General features: G+C 51.8%; 1 protein-coding gene across 8 annotated transcripts in view; it reads left to right on the forward strand.

Annotated features, from left to right (window-relative positions):
- The window catches only part of MSI2 (musashi RNA binding protein 2), a 386,560-nt gene that overhangs the window by 305,225 nt on the left and 66,498 nt on the right, over positions 1–14,837 (forward strand). For all 8 annotated transcript variants that reach the window (XR_009537419.1, XM_060133054.1, XM_060133050.1 and 5 more), the window contains exon 8: positions 9,419–9,501. Coding sequence is in view for 7 of the 8 variants with exons in the window: in XM_060133054.1 (XP_059989037.1) it covers positions 9,419–9,501 (83 nt within the window). In the remaining variant the exon portion in view is untranslated. The remainder of the gene's footprint in view (positions 1–9,418; positions 9,502–14,837) is intronic.

Genomic DNA, 14,837 nt, shown 5'->3' on the forward strand with positions numbered 1-14,837 from the left:
TTTCACATAAGGATTTGATCTGAGTAAACCACCGTGACCTCTGGGAGTAGAGGCAAGATCAGTCATTTACACTTTAGTATGAACTGGCTTCCAGTCCTTTCCTGAGTCTGGGGGGGAGGAGCTTCGTCTTTGCCCCGATCTCCCCCTGCCTTGGATGAGGACTGCCCCTGGGGCTGCTAGGTCCCGTTCTCCGTGAAAGAGATATCAGAGCCTTTTTAAAACAGCTTCAGTCTCCCCCTTCGTATGAAAAGGGGGCCTGAAGATTCTCTTTCCAGTGGAAAGTTCTGGATTCTTTTCTACCAAATGGTCTTCACTTGGCTCATCCTGAATTGGGAAACATAAAGCAGAGTCAGACTTGGGTGGGCATCCGAATCACCAGAGAACCAGTTAAAATGCAGATTCCTGGGCCACACCCACAGCACCCACATTAGGGGGCAGACAGAGCTTGGGGATCTGCATTTTTAACAAGCCCCTCACCCATCAGAAGACTCTGCCGAAGGACCTCACCGAGAAGCGCTGGTTTAGGAGCACACTTCACTTTTACCCCCAACTTGTTTATGGTCTGTGGGCCTCCATAAGTAATCCTTACGGTGCTTACGGTGGTCGTATGAAAAACTTACTTGTGACTGAAGCCTTAATGAAACACTTGCTGGTTCACAGTTGGCATCTGACCTTTAGAAGGTTGATGCTCACGTTTCAAGGTCAGATGTTGGTTAGAGCATCCTCGGGCTGAAAGGGAAAGAAAAGTACCTTTCCAGTTGAGAAACTGGCTCCCTCTGGCCAATGCCGCCAACCTAGCTTAGTATTAATTTAGGGAATTCAGTCTCGAGCAGTTCCTCAGCACTAGACTGGAGTCTGAGAGTGCCACTGCTGTCCTCCGGGCCCCCAACACCTGAGATCCCGCCCTGCCCCGCCTCCACTCTACCGCCCCCGAAGGTGGCTGAAGAGGCGCGGGTCCAAGAGTCCCTTCCCCTCCCGATGAAGCCGTGTGCGGGGATAGAGAGACCCGTGTCGATTCACACCAATCCAGTCTCTGCCTGCACGCCAGCCACTTGTAATTCCCCACAGCCACAGCCAGCTCTGCAAGGCAGAAAGAAATATGATCAGGCAAGTTGAGAAAATAAATTAAACCAAGTGTCAACTTTTCTTGTTTCTCTCCTCATTATTAAGAGATGGAATGGGGCTCGTTTATCAAGCAGGGGGAGAAATTAATTGACACGGCCTTAATATCATGATGTCTGGCGTGTCTGGTCACATTCCTTCATTTTTTGGAAAGGCATTTTATTATCGTTTACAGCAACCAGCTGCCAGATGCTGGTGTAAACGAGGAAGCAGGTGCATGAGTGATGCCACAGTGGAAGGGCTGCAGTGGCACCCTGAAGGGCACGTGGCAGGGAGGAAAGGCCAGGTCAGAAAGGACCCCCCCAGAGAGGCAGCTTGCTGGCTCCAGGTCAGGGAGGAAGAAGGGTATGGGGCAGAGAGAGGACTGTGCTGAGAAGGGATGTCTGCAGACCATCCAATCCATCACCGGCTCATTTGCCAGCCGCGAGGGAGGGTGGCGTCTGCCTCTGATGGCCTCCTGGCCCACACACCTTCGTTCCCACCAGCCCTGAGGCTGAGTGCTGTGTCCATCGCGGGTCAGTGTGCCTGTCCCTGTTCTTTCTAAGGCCAGGGACGTGAGTGCTTCTCTGTTTATCCCTCCAGGGCGGCTGACCCATTAGAGAGCCAGTTTGCTGCAAGAGGTGTCTACTAGCATCTTGCTTGATGACCCACCCCGTTTTCTGGCAGCTCCATGGTTGGGGTCTGGAAACGTTCAGAGGAGTCCCTACCCTGTGCCCATCCTGGGCTAGACTAGCTTAGGTGATACTCTAGTTGTTTTTCTTTATAAAATTCATCTTTGTGGTGTCACTGTGAAAACCCTCGGCGTCCCCTGAGTTGCCGTTATGTAGAAGGGCTCAGCTACACACGCCCAGGAGTGAACACTCAGCTGGACCGGACAGCACGTCTCTCCCCCACTCTCCTGGCCCTCCTGCTGGGTCATTGGGCTGAGGGGCTGTCCCCCGGTTTGTAGAGGGTCTCTCAGAGCAAGGTGATGGGGTGGGGTTCCAGAGCCAGGTTGTGGGACACGTTTAGAATCCAGCAGATACGGGATTTAGAGTAACCCACCTTTATATGAAGAAAGGGGGCTGGGGTGGAACGAACATAGGCTCCCCCCTCCCCTGCTGCCCGGGCCTCAGTTCTTCAGTCTGTAAAGTGGGAACAATCATCCTACTTGGCGAGGGTCGGGTGTAAAGACTGAGTTAAAGAAGGCTGATCAATACATGCGGTAAGCTTTCTCTTTTTATAATTATTATTAGAATGTGGGCTGTATAACCACCTTTAGGATACCAGACAGTAGACATGACTGAAGGAATCCCATCCCTGGCTGGGTGGGAAATGACACGCTTATCTGATCGAAATCCACATTAGCGTTTGGGTGTAAGAACAGGCACAGCCAGGACTGGTCACCCCTCCTGCCCAGTACCTGACATCTGAAGATGCTCAGGAAAGTAATGGCAGCTCAGACTGGACTTGACTGATGTCCAGGTAACACGCAGTGAGTATCCCAAAATGGGGATCCGTCATTAGAAACATGTCCTTTCTTTTGGAAAGGCAGCTCGTTTTTTTCTTGGAACAGATCAGTCTTCTGAGTTACATTTTTTTAAGGACAAACCCAGGGACATGTGAAGCCATCCCATCCCGCCATGTAGGGGGGCCCTCAGACCCCATCCAGGGCTCCAGGAAAACCCTTCCAAGGAGATGAAACCGATTTGCCAAACCTGCTGTAGCCCATGGAAGTGGCCCTGACATGTTCTGAGTTGGGGATGGAGGCCAGCCCAAGATGAAGTGTCACTAACGGACACACAGGTACCGGGGGTTGACTCCGTGCTGAAACCCACAGACCACCATGCTCGTGGCCCAGGTCTCACCTTCCCAGGACTGTGGGGGCCTCCAATCCATCTTTGAACACTTACTGATCCAGGGAAGGCCCTGATTGATGACCTTCTCCAGAAAAGCAGGGTGGGGTCGTGAAAGGAGCCGAGTATGACTCCTGGTTCAACTCCTGCTCTGGCATAGTGTCCACACGCCTGCATGGACGAGGCGTTTAGCTGTGCAGTTGAGCGAAATGACGACACAGGAGCCTGCCCTGCCTCTCTCAGGGTTGCCTTGGGGACCAGGGAGGATGATGTAGGGGAAGCATTTTGAAACCAGAAAGTGCTCCCCACGCCCAGACCCAAGGGATTCATATTTTCTCTGGAAGCAGCTCAGGGATGCTGCCGCTTCCCCCAACACTGGGTTATTAGCAAGAGAGGGAGGTTTCCTGGGTTATAAATACCCTTGCGTACACATACCTTAAATTCCTCATGGGATACTCAGAATAAATCTGACAGTCTGGGTTTTTTTCTCTCTCATTTTTTTCCCCACTAACCAAGTGTGTTAACTCCTGACTTGCATTGATTTTCACTGAAGATGCGTTAGGCACTGTGTGATTGCCTATTAGTGTTCATTGACCTATATGATAAGAGACGAAAATTATATTTGAGGCTAGGGGGAGGCCGTTCCCATCTTTCCCTCCCTGACCTAAAAAAGAATTCTCTGTAAGTTAACTGCTGGGTGTTCCTCAGTGATTGCCTTTGGAGCGGGTCATTTTAATTTTGAGGTATCTTGTTTTCAGACTTCTCTTGCTGGGTGTGTGTGGTTTCTCATAGCTTTGAATTGTTCAGATGAATATTCAGTTTAGTTTATTTGAATAAAAGAGGGAAAAAAGGTTTGACTGTTAAATGCTTGTCTCTTACGTTACTTGTTAGTTTCCGATAATAGCTTCATTCAGGGGAATGCTGTCGAATTTCATTTTGAAATGCTCGCTGGCAACCGCTACCCTATTTATATCGGTTTTGAAATCCCTTTTTGTTTGGGCTTAACCTTCCCACCACCTTCTTCGTCCCAGTTTTGTTGACTCCTGGGGCCCCTCAGAAGCTCAGTTGCAGTTCAGGTGAGGACTCTCTGAGAGGCCAGACAGGTGACATTTTGCTGGTGACAAGTTGAGAGGGTTTCTAGCCTGTTGTCCCCCAAGTTTTGGCCCTTTGACACTCCCCCTCCCCCCCACCCCCGTTTACAGCCCCTAGGGCTCCTCTCCGTACCGGATAGCGGCTCATGACTTTAAATCTTTAGGGAGGTGTTTTCTGGCTCTGGGGTGGCACCTCCTTAGGACCCAGGGAGATGAGACACTGGGCAGGGGTGTTCACAGGGGCACCCCAAAGGGCCCTCGTGGAGCTGGAGGCCCCGTAGACACTGTGCGTCGAAGTCCTTGCCTTGGTGGGGACAAGAGCAGGACCCCACCCCACCCCATGCACCACGCCCGGTTCTGCCTGCATCTGTGAGGCCCAGAGAGGTGAAGGGGCGCTCCTGAGGCACACAGCTCATTACCTGGTCCTCGCTTTCGAGCGAGGGTAAGTGTGTGTTTCTTCCACCTGCTGCTATGCTTCTTGATGGGCTTTCGTGAGGCGCCATTTCTGATTCTCTGCGAGGCTCTCTTGGAAAAAAAATGAGACGGAAATAAATCAGTCCTTCCCGCTCCTTCTCAGGAATACTCTATCTCCCTGAGCCTCACGTAGGATCTGTACCTTCGGCAGATTGTTCAAAAGACTGATGCCTTGAAAACATTATGCATAGTGAAATAAACCAGACACAAAAAGACAGACTGTATGATTCCAAGTACACAAAGTACCTAGAATAGGCGGATTCATAGAGACGGAAGGTGGAATAGTTACTGGGGGCTGAGAGAGGGAGGAAGGGAGAGTTATTGCTAACAGGGTGCAGAGTGCGAGTCTGGGATGGTGAAAAGTTCTGGAGGTGGATAGTGGCGACGGTTGCACGACATCATGAATGTACTTCATACCGCTGACCTGTACACTTAAAAATGGTTAAAGTGGCAAGTTTTATGTTACGTATATTTTACCCAATAGAAAATTAATTTCCAAAATGAAAAAGACTTTGATGCCGAAAAAGGATTTTTCCCGCCCTCTACCGCATCCCTCCCAGATTTCTGACTTCCTTGTGCTGCCCTTCACTCCTCAGTTTAATTGAGTTTGGCGGGGGGTTGTTCGCCACTGAGTTGCTAATTCATTGTAAATGATAATTCATCTGGTTATACGTTCAGGAATAACATTTATTGATAGTTAAGTGTTTCATTGCTTCTTTGCTTTCTCCAAGTGGAATGAACAAATATTTTAGACATAATCAAGTTCGTTTTCTCTATTTGGGCTAAACAGACAGGGCTGTTGAAACGATATAGATCTTTAAAATACTGCAAATGAGTCTTGACATCGCTGAACTGTGATGCATCCGTGGTACATAGGCTTCAAATCCAGGCTCTCTCCTTTGATCAGAAAAATCATTTTTGTGATACTCGAATTTTGAGTTCTGTGGGATTAGGGAAGGGACCAGCAGGGAGTCGGGATCTGAAGTGACCGCCGCGAGTCCTGCCCCCTCCCTTCCCAGCGCAACAGTCTGCATCTTAATTCCCGTCTGCCAGCTCCGCCACATCTCTTCCCATCTCCGAGCAGTGGCAGGGAATGGGAAATTGGGGCCGCAGTGAGTCCTGAGTGGTGTTGGGCCTGGAGTTCAGATAGTTATTGCACAGTGGACCAGGGAGGAGCGGGCTACAGCAGGAAAGCAGCTTCCTTGGCGGGGGAACTCAACCCGTGGCCTCCAGGTAACTAGACTTACCTAGGTGCTATTGCAGGTCAAGTACGGGCTCAGCAGCTAGGTGACATTCAACCACTGTCCTCCGGCTCCTGGAGGGGTGCCCTTGACTGGAACTGCCTCATGCTGTTTCCTGGTGGCACGGATGGGTTTGCCTCATTCGTCCACACTCTCCTGCCTTCCATCCAAAGCGCATGCTTGGTCTGGCTGGAGCGATCTTGTGGGACCTGCCCACCCGTGTGGGGGCAGCCGTAACCTGCAACCTTGCTGTCTTCGTTTGCGGTGGCTGCCATAACAAATTACCACCGACTGAGTGGCTTAATGCAACAGAAATGTATTCTCTCACAGTTCTGGAGACCGGAAGTCTGAAATCAAGCTGTGAGCAGGGCCGGGCTCCCTCTGCAGGTTCTAGGGGACAGCCATTCCTCTTGCAGCTCCTGGGGGCTCCCGGCATTCCTTGGCTTGTGGCTCTGTCACTCCAACCTCTGCCTCTGTCTTCACGCGGATGTCTCCCCTCTATGTCTCACTTCTACCTCTCCTCTCTCTTTTAAGAACACCTGCCATTGGGTGGCAGGCCCGCCCTAAATCCACAATGATCTCTTCTTGAGATTCTGAACTTAACTACGTTTGCAAAAACATTTTTTCCCAATAACGTCACATTCATAGGTTCCAGTGGTTAGGACATGGACACACCTTTGGGGGGCCACTGTTCAGCCTGTTGCATTCACCCTAATTAGCAGTGGGGTTCTCTCCCTACCTAAGAACTGGCCCATCCTGGCTCGTTTAGGGGTTTGCATGTTGCCTCAGTCTGAGTTCAGGCCAGAGGGGCAACTTCAGACACAAAGGAGACCCAGATTTACCCAGAGGCTAGACGTGAGGGTCGAGAGGGAGGGGTGAGGTCTGCACAGGAGAGATGCTCCTCTTGAGTGGGAACCTCTGACCTGTGCCTTTTAGAGAGCGAATTGCTTGAGAAGAGCGATGTTGCCTTGTTGATCTCGGGGTCCTCCACGATGTTTGGCACAGGTGGGAGCTGGTTTATGCCCAGAGAAGGGCTGAATCAGTCTTGAGGGGGAGGCAGTGACACAGATTAGCAAGATGCTCAGGCCCTAGAGAAGCAGAAATGGCTCGTCCTGTCATTCTCAGCCACCAGCTGCTGTGTGTTAGGGGCTCTGTGCCTCCTGGGGACCCAGAGAGAATGAGGCCCCAGCCCAGCCGTTGTCCTTGAAGCCAGTGCTAGCAGATTCCTGCATCCTGTGCTGGGCCACCTCACCTTCCCTTTGGAGGGAGGACCTTCTGAAGGCATTGCATCTCAATCCCTTCTACTAGGATCTGGGCTCTAGAAGGGTGGCCAGAAAGGGGACTAACCAAAACAATGCCAGTTCCCTTCCGTGTGCTGCAAGGGTTCCAGGCTGGGTGAGAGTTTAACTGATGGTTTTCAGGCCCCTTTGAAGGGGGGCTTCGGGAGCCAACACAGCAAAGCCCAAAGAGAAATCATTCGGAGACTTGCCTCTGGGTGTGGTCTCGTCCCATTCTGCACATAACACACGGGACCAAGGGCCAAAGAAGAAGGTCAGCGTTGTAGCTCTCTCTGCAGGGACCTGGTTTAGAGAGTGTGTACAAACCTAGTGAAAGGTTTCCTGTTGGGCCTCATTTTAAACAGAATATCATTGTGTCCAAAGACCCAGCTTGTCCAGGACCAAACTGGGAGAAACTTGCCAACTTTGACCCTGTGCGGCGAACGCTTGCGTGTGCCCCTCACGACGGGTCTGACCTCCAGCCTTACGTGTCTGTAGTGGGCTGGGCATGGGCTGTGTAGGCTGGGAATACCAACCTGGTATTTGGTGTGTGGTAATAAATTACATGTCATCGTAAGGATCGTGATTGCCGATTCTGTGGTCATCCTAGCCCTCTGTTTTACTGGAAATTGAGAGCAGGGAGTGGCCTTTTCCATTCCTTTCCCGAGGAATCTTCTAGATCCTGCAGGAGCTGTAATATAGGTTTGCAGTGCCCTCAGCTCCCTATTCCCTGCTGTTCCTTAGAAGGTGGGGGCGGTAGAATGGGAGGTTGGAGAAAAGAGGGTCTTGAGAGATTCTCTCCCCACCTGGGATTTCTGGGGCCCGGAATAGACACAAAAGCTTAAAAAGGGAGCATCTGTATTTGTATTCATTGACAGGAAGCACTAATTATCATAATACAAAAAGAGCCGTTCTGATTTTTGTGTTCCTGGTTGGTGTGCCCAGACTTGCGTTCGGTCAGGCTCCTATATTTGCGGAAGATAGTATCTTGGTCAGTGGAGCTGCTATTACAAAGTACCATAGACTGGGGGGCTTACAAACAACAGAAGTTCATTTCTTACAGTTCTGGAGGCTTAAAGTCCAAGGTCAGGGTGCCAGGATGGTCAGGATTTTGGTGAAGGCCCTCTTCCTGGCTTACAAACAGCTGTCTTACTGTATCCTCCTATGGCAGAGGGCAGAGAAAGCAGGCTCTCTCATGTCTTGTATAAGGGCACTAATCCCATTCATGAGGCCTCCACCCTCATGACCTAAATGTCCCCCCAAAGGCCCACCTCCTAACACCATCACGTTAGCGTAGGATTTCAATATATGAATTTGAGGGAACACAAACATTCAGTCCATAGCAGAGATTTGGGTTGTGACCTGAGGGGGGGGACCCAGAGTCCAGTCTCAAACCTGGAGGCTTAGGGGGGAAGGGGCTTCCCAGGATGACACATAAGTTCGATGCAAAGTCAGAACTGGAGCCCAGGTCTGCTGCCTCCCCCTCAGGGTGTCTGTGCTCCTGCATGTGTTCACTGCAGCTGCGTTTCATCCAGTTTCATCCGAGGCAGGGTGCCATCCTGTGAGTGGGTCTGTGTGTCAAAGCGGTGCTTACCGAGTGGGGTCACAGATGGGGCAGCGTGCTGGAACCCAGTCGGGGGCGGGAGGAGAAGAAAGCGAGGGGCAGGAGGGTAGCGAGAGGCACTCAGGATGCTGAGCAGCGGGCGCCTGCCAAAATTCTTCAGTGCAGCTTGTCTAGCAAAGCCTGTCTCCAGCCGAGTAAATACAGTGCATAGCTGACAGGCTGACAGCAGGCATCAAACAGTCTTAAACTGCCCCAAATCCGCAGCGCTTTTGAAGCAGCAGTAGAAAAAGGATGCCTACGCAGAACAGAGGCCTGAAACTTTTAATAGTTTCTTCCAGGCCTCAGGATGTCCTGATGAGGTATTAGAGGAAGTAATTCAGGAAGAAAAGGACAAATAACCGCCTCCGTCTGGAGGCCGACCCAAGGGCTGGCCATTCAATCACGGAAGGGGCAAGTGTGGCCCCGCGGTGATCCGCCATGGTCGTCCCCTACCCGCCTGCCTCCTGCCATGAGCCGCAGGCTCTGACCCTTGTAAATAACAGACAAGTAAATTTCTTGTTTGCTTCCGGGCAAATGTAAACCACATGTGCCCGCCGCCTGGGGGAGGAAATCGTTAACTTTTCCTCACTGTTGGAAGGGTGCTCTGTACAAATTAGAAATCGTTTCCTCAAGCTGGAGGCCCTTCCCAGGGATCCATCTGCCCTCATCCCAGGAACCTGTCACCACCACAGGACATCAAAGAAAGACCCTGCGGGCCAAAGGGAACTGAACTCACCTCTCCTCTCTGTCTTTTTCTCCCTCCTTTTTCCTTTAGGGTTTGGCTTTGTCACTTTTGAGAATGAAGACGTTGTGGAGAAAGTCTGTGAGATTCATTTCCATGAAATCAATAATAAAATGGTAAGTTGGTAGGGGTTGTGCTGAAATGTGATACCTCCCTTCCCCCATATACACCCTTTGTCCTGCAGACTGCTGCAGCTTGGTCCTGCTAGAAGGTGGGCAGCGTGGGCGTAGGGACCAGACTAACAGTTCAGCTCTGTGAATGGCGGGAGTTGACAAGCTTTTTCTGCAAAGGGCCAAATAGGATATATTTTCAGCTTTGCCGGCCATACAACTGACTGTCCAGCTACAAAACTTCCACACGCAATATATACATGAATAAGCAGGGCTATGTTTCAATAAAGCTTTGTTTAGGGACACTGAAACTGAAATCTCATGTAATTTCCACATGTCACAAATTTTTATTGATTGATTGCCATTTAAAAATGTAAAAAATCATTCCTAACTCTTGGGCTCTACAAAAGGGGGAGCGGGGGGGGGGCAGTTTGACCTGCAGGTTGTAATTTGCTGACCCCTGGCTTAGGGTATGCATTTGCTGTTTAGATTGGCTTTTGAGGGGGTCTATCTTATATATGAAGTTTTATCTTCATGTATAAGAGTCTCTCTCTGGGCCCTGCTGGGTAATTAACGTTCTTCCCTTCCGATCAGCTAGATAATTTTACCCTCATGATTAGCCGCTTTGGCCTCCTTTTGGTCCTTTAAAGTCCCTTTTCCCGGCAGGGCACCCTCAACAGGGAGGGGGTTGGATCATTGAAGTTTGGGGTGGGGCGGGGGCAGCAGGCCTACCAGCGGAATGGCCACCAGAGGAATGGCCACCAGAGGGCGCCATACCATGTGCAGCTCATGCATGCCGACTTGAGATCTCAAACTCCCTTCTTCAAATTTAGTAGGTGGGTGAGAAACCCCTTCCTTGTTGGTTGCAGAAAAAATGGGAGCTCAGCAGGTGTTTCTGGAGCCATAAGCAGGTCCTTGAGAGCCAAAACATTTTGGTTGGCCAGCAGCACCTCCAGCCCCAAGAGAAGAGGGAGGGCAAATTTGTGTTCACTTGCAGCTGTAACTTTGATATTTTCTTCCTTTAGTCAAAACATTCCTTTGCTTCTGAAACATGCATTCAGATACACGTTGTATATTGGTCTGATATGTGTTCACTGACTTTAAATTAAATAATAGAGCTTTTAGCATGGATAAGATCAAAGCAATCTGCTTAGCCTGTGGTGCTACAGGCCTGATTCAATATTTGACTTGCTAATTTTTTCTCAGGGCACTACAATAATAATATTGTTCGTATTGTTCCTAGCCATTATCTGCATCTGAAACGAAAATACTATTTCTTTGCGTTCTGTGGTATGGAGGCATCAGCTCAGGCATTAAAATGGTACAGGGGAGATAAGTGTGTAGGAATAACCCAGGTCTAGAGAGACAGGAGGCTTAAAGGGAAACCTGCTTCCAGTGCCCGGAGACCTTGTCTCTCCTAGCCAGGCCAGCTATTGACGGACTCCACTGAGGGCTGCCTGGGCAGCCGGGAGTGGAGGGGGCAGCCCAGGGCGCTGGCAGCCTCCATGCCTGTCCTGGCAGGACTTAATGTAATGGTTCATCAGGAAAGCCCGGTGTAGACTGGCAAGAGGCCTCGCTGCGCTGCCACAAATGCATATGTGCGGCCCTTCACCGTTGACTGGCTTGGCAACTAGCCTGAGACACAAAGTGGGAAAGGGCTTTCTTCTCCCCACTGTTCCTGTGGGGAAACAGAGGGCCAGGGGATATGCCCCAGGGCCACCCAGATAGTGAAGGAGCACAGGCCTTGAGGTATTGGCTGCCAGGTGAACTGTACAGACGATTGTTTGAGCTTGGAAGTGGGGAGGCGAATCCCCAGATGATGTGGGGGACAATCAGAAGGTAAGAGTTCCAGCCCCAGAAAGGTAACCGGTGGGCTGGCCTGAAGCCAGAGAGGTTTGCAGCCATTGTCCCCAATCTTTCACACTTGTCACCTTCTTTTCCACTCAGGTGGAGGCCGACTATGGCAGGTAACTGTGTGCAAAGTGTGAGGTTTCTGTTTCCTTTCGAATCTGGGGCTGGTAGTTGTTCTTTAAGAGAAGAAGTCGAAATGGAAGTAGGCAAGAGGAATGGGTTGGGGGTGCAGTGGTCGGGAACACAGAAGCCCATGGAGGTGTCACTACAGGTGCCTAGCCCACCCCCACCAGGTACAGGCCCTAAAGGGGAACTTAGAGGTGCTGGGAGAGAGAAGCAGTGGGTCACTGCTGGTCACAGGGCCTGTGATGACCACCTCGTGGGGTGGCTGGGGCCTGGAGGAGATAGCAAAAGCACAGGGTCAGGCTTGACATACGTTAGCTCTTGCCATGGTCCACATCGTGATCGATGAAAGGACTTCTCCGGCAAGCTCTCCTCCTCCGAAGGGTGGAATGTGAAGCGCATCGGTAGGGAAACCCGAACCTTGAATTGCTTTGGATTCTGTGATACTAGTTTCTACTTCTAAGCCCAAAGAAAAGGAAATGAATTTAAACTGTGCTATGGACAGAATTCAAATGAGAGATCGGAAAGACTGAGAACTCAGCGACTGCCAAGCAGAAACAGGGGCGGTTGTGAGAATGCACGTAGGAGTGTTGTGTAAACTGGACTGTGGTTCGAAACTGTAAAGACAGCTCTCCCGGAAGCCCCACAGTCTCTCTGTGAATTGGGCAGGAACAGAGAGCTGCGGGGACCCCCCCACACACACTCCGTTCCCACAGAGTCCCTGGAGCTACCATTTTCTCATATTCACAGAGAGGAGAGGTCTCACTGATGATGAGATAGGACTCTGAATCCAGCTCTTCTGGTTCTTAACCCAGTCCTCGTGTGCCTGGCACTCAGTAGGTCCTGTATAAATAATTGTGTGATGAATAAAGGATTGGGGGAGGGACCACGTGACAGTGAGGCACATTGTCATTCCCAAAGCCATTGCCCATCTAATGTGGCTGGTGAATCTCCTGGACATTTGTTCAAATGAGGGCCCTCCCCTGACGTCCAGGACAGCCGGCAGCAGGCATGAATGCTTCTGGCTGCAGAGGAGCGGGGAAGCCGGGACTGCAGGAGCTGACACACCCCCACTGCCGGCGTAGAGGCCTGGCCTTAAGGAGGCCGCCTCCGTGGCGGTGGTGGCAGGGGGATGGGCAGAGAGCCCCACCTGGTGCTCCCACACGAGATCCTACGAATAGCCAGTATTTTTGAGAGCTAGCTCCGTGCTTTGCTGAGTGTTTGCTTTTTGTACGTCATTTGACTATCACCCACGTCTGATGTAGGTACTAATTATCATCCCCATTTAACTGATCAGCAAGGTGAGGCAGAGACAGAAGTTAAGCAGCTTGCTCAGAGCCACATGGCCAGCGACTGGCAGCAGCAGATTTCAAGCCCAGAAAGCTAAGGTCCAGAGCTCACGTTGGTACCCAGTAGGCTGTTCCCCATTCTCCAGGCTGAAAGAGACCTGAAGGGTCATCTCACCGGGCTACAGCCTTCCAAGGCCGCTGACCACCCCTCCCAGGCAGCCGTGCTGTGGCTTGGGTGGTTCCAAGTTCTTCTAAGAGAAGGGCCAAGGACACAGGCTCGCTCGGGGCCGGATTCCCAGCTGGGAGGAAGGGCCGAGCTTCTAAGGGGTCCCTGTCGGCCACAGGCGTCTCCCCCACCCCCCAGAGGCAGGTCAGCAAGGGGCACGGGGGCAGCAGGCTGCCCCCGGAGCTCAGGGCCTGAGCGATGAGACTCAGCCCCGGCCTCCGACCTGGCACAGTCAGGGCACAGCGCAAACATGGCTCCTCTGCAGTAAACACACGGATGCGCACGCAGGGCCGCCTGGTGACCGTCCGGAGGGGGCTCCTCCCCGGACATCAGCGAGCCGGCGCTGGTGCAGTGGTGACACATCCCTCCCGCCGCGGGCCCTGATTGAAGCAGCGGGGACACTTGCCTGATTAGTCACCAGCACAGCCTCCCAGTGCCTCCTGGCCCCGCAGGGAGGCAGGTGGGAATTGACAGAGACCTGCCAGGCCGCTCAGAGGCCTGGCTCAGCCCCCGTCTCCAAGGAGTCGGAGGCGATGCCCGCCTCACCGGGTGAGATCTCGGGGTACATTTAGAAAGGGGCCAGGCAGGGGCACTTGTGACCCACAGCAGGACATGGGCGGTCACCAGGCACAGTGACAGCAGCTTACATGCACGAGGTCATTGTCCCATTGTAGAGAGGGGGACAGTAGCGCTCAGAACTGTGAAGGGACTTCCACAGTCCATGGCTCTAAGGGCAGAGCAGGGATTTGAACCTGTGTCATTCTGGCTCCAGCCCTGGGTCCTTCCCACTCTACCCTGCTGCCACCTCATCATTGAAAAATCTGGATTGATGTGACGGGTCAATATAAGGATGAGTTTTTAGTTGCTTTACATAAGGATTACTATAGAATTCCTTTAAAAAGGCCTTTTCCTTGTTCCTTTAAGGTGATCCAATTTATGAAAATTGCTAGGCAGTTGGCAGGCTTGTTAGGAATGCAGAATGTCAGGCCCCACCCCTGATGCACTGAATCAGAATCTGTATTTTGACAGATGCGCAGTGATTTGTACGCACGTTGAAGTCTGAACGCACTGGCGAGGATCACTGCTAATGAGATAATGTGGGGGGTTGGGTCACAAATCACCCATCCAGTGTCAGAAGGAAAGAACTCGGGAGTGAGGGGCCTCAGGCCGGAAGAGCGTGGAGCCAGCTGAGCTGGCCTGGCCCGGGGTCACCAGGCCAGTCTGGGACTCTCGGCACCGCTGCACACTCCCTGTGTGTTCAGAGACCAGATCTCCTCCCAAGGAAGCTCTCCGTGTCGGGGCCTCCCCTCTGACTTGGGTCTCGGAGTGTTGACTGAAGGTGTGTGAGGCTCACACTGGATGGGCTGGATCCTTGAGTGATGTCACGTGTCCTTGTCCCCAAGTTGGGACCTGCCGGGTCATTTAGAAACACCCAGGACTTGCCCAAGCCCGAATCCCAGACCCACCACTGGTTATCTCGTGACCCAGCAAATACCCACCTGTCTGTACCTGTTTCCTCCTCCGAAAGGTGGGACGGATGATGGCCACTGCCTTTGGCAGCTTTAGGAAGTGCTGGTTCAGTTTCTGGCCCTGGGAGGTCTTGGCCTGCTCTGTTGTCGGGTGTATAATCTGGTAGCCTTGAAGGAATAGGCCTTCCTGAAACCCTCCTTAGTAACTGCACGTTTCCTCCATTTGGCCTGAGCCGGGCACCAGCAAATTTTTTGTAAAGGGCCAGGTAGTAAGTATATTAAGCCTCCAAGGCTCTACGTCTTTGTCACAGCTGCTCGACTCTGCCATCAGAGGGCAAAAAGCAGCCACGCATGGTGTGTAAATGATGGGCATGGCTATGTTGA

The sequence above is a fragment of the Lagenorhynchus albirostris genome, chromosome 20 (assembly GCF_949774975.1).
Source record: "Lagenorhynchus albirostris chromosome 20, mLagAlb1.1, whole genome shotgun sequence".
In the NCBI taxonomy this organism is placed as follows: domain Eukaryota; kingdom Metazoa; phylum Chordata; class Mammalia; order Artiodactyla; family Delphinidae; genus Lagenorhynchus; species Lagenorhynchus albirostris.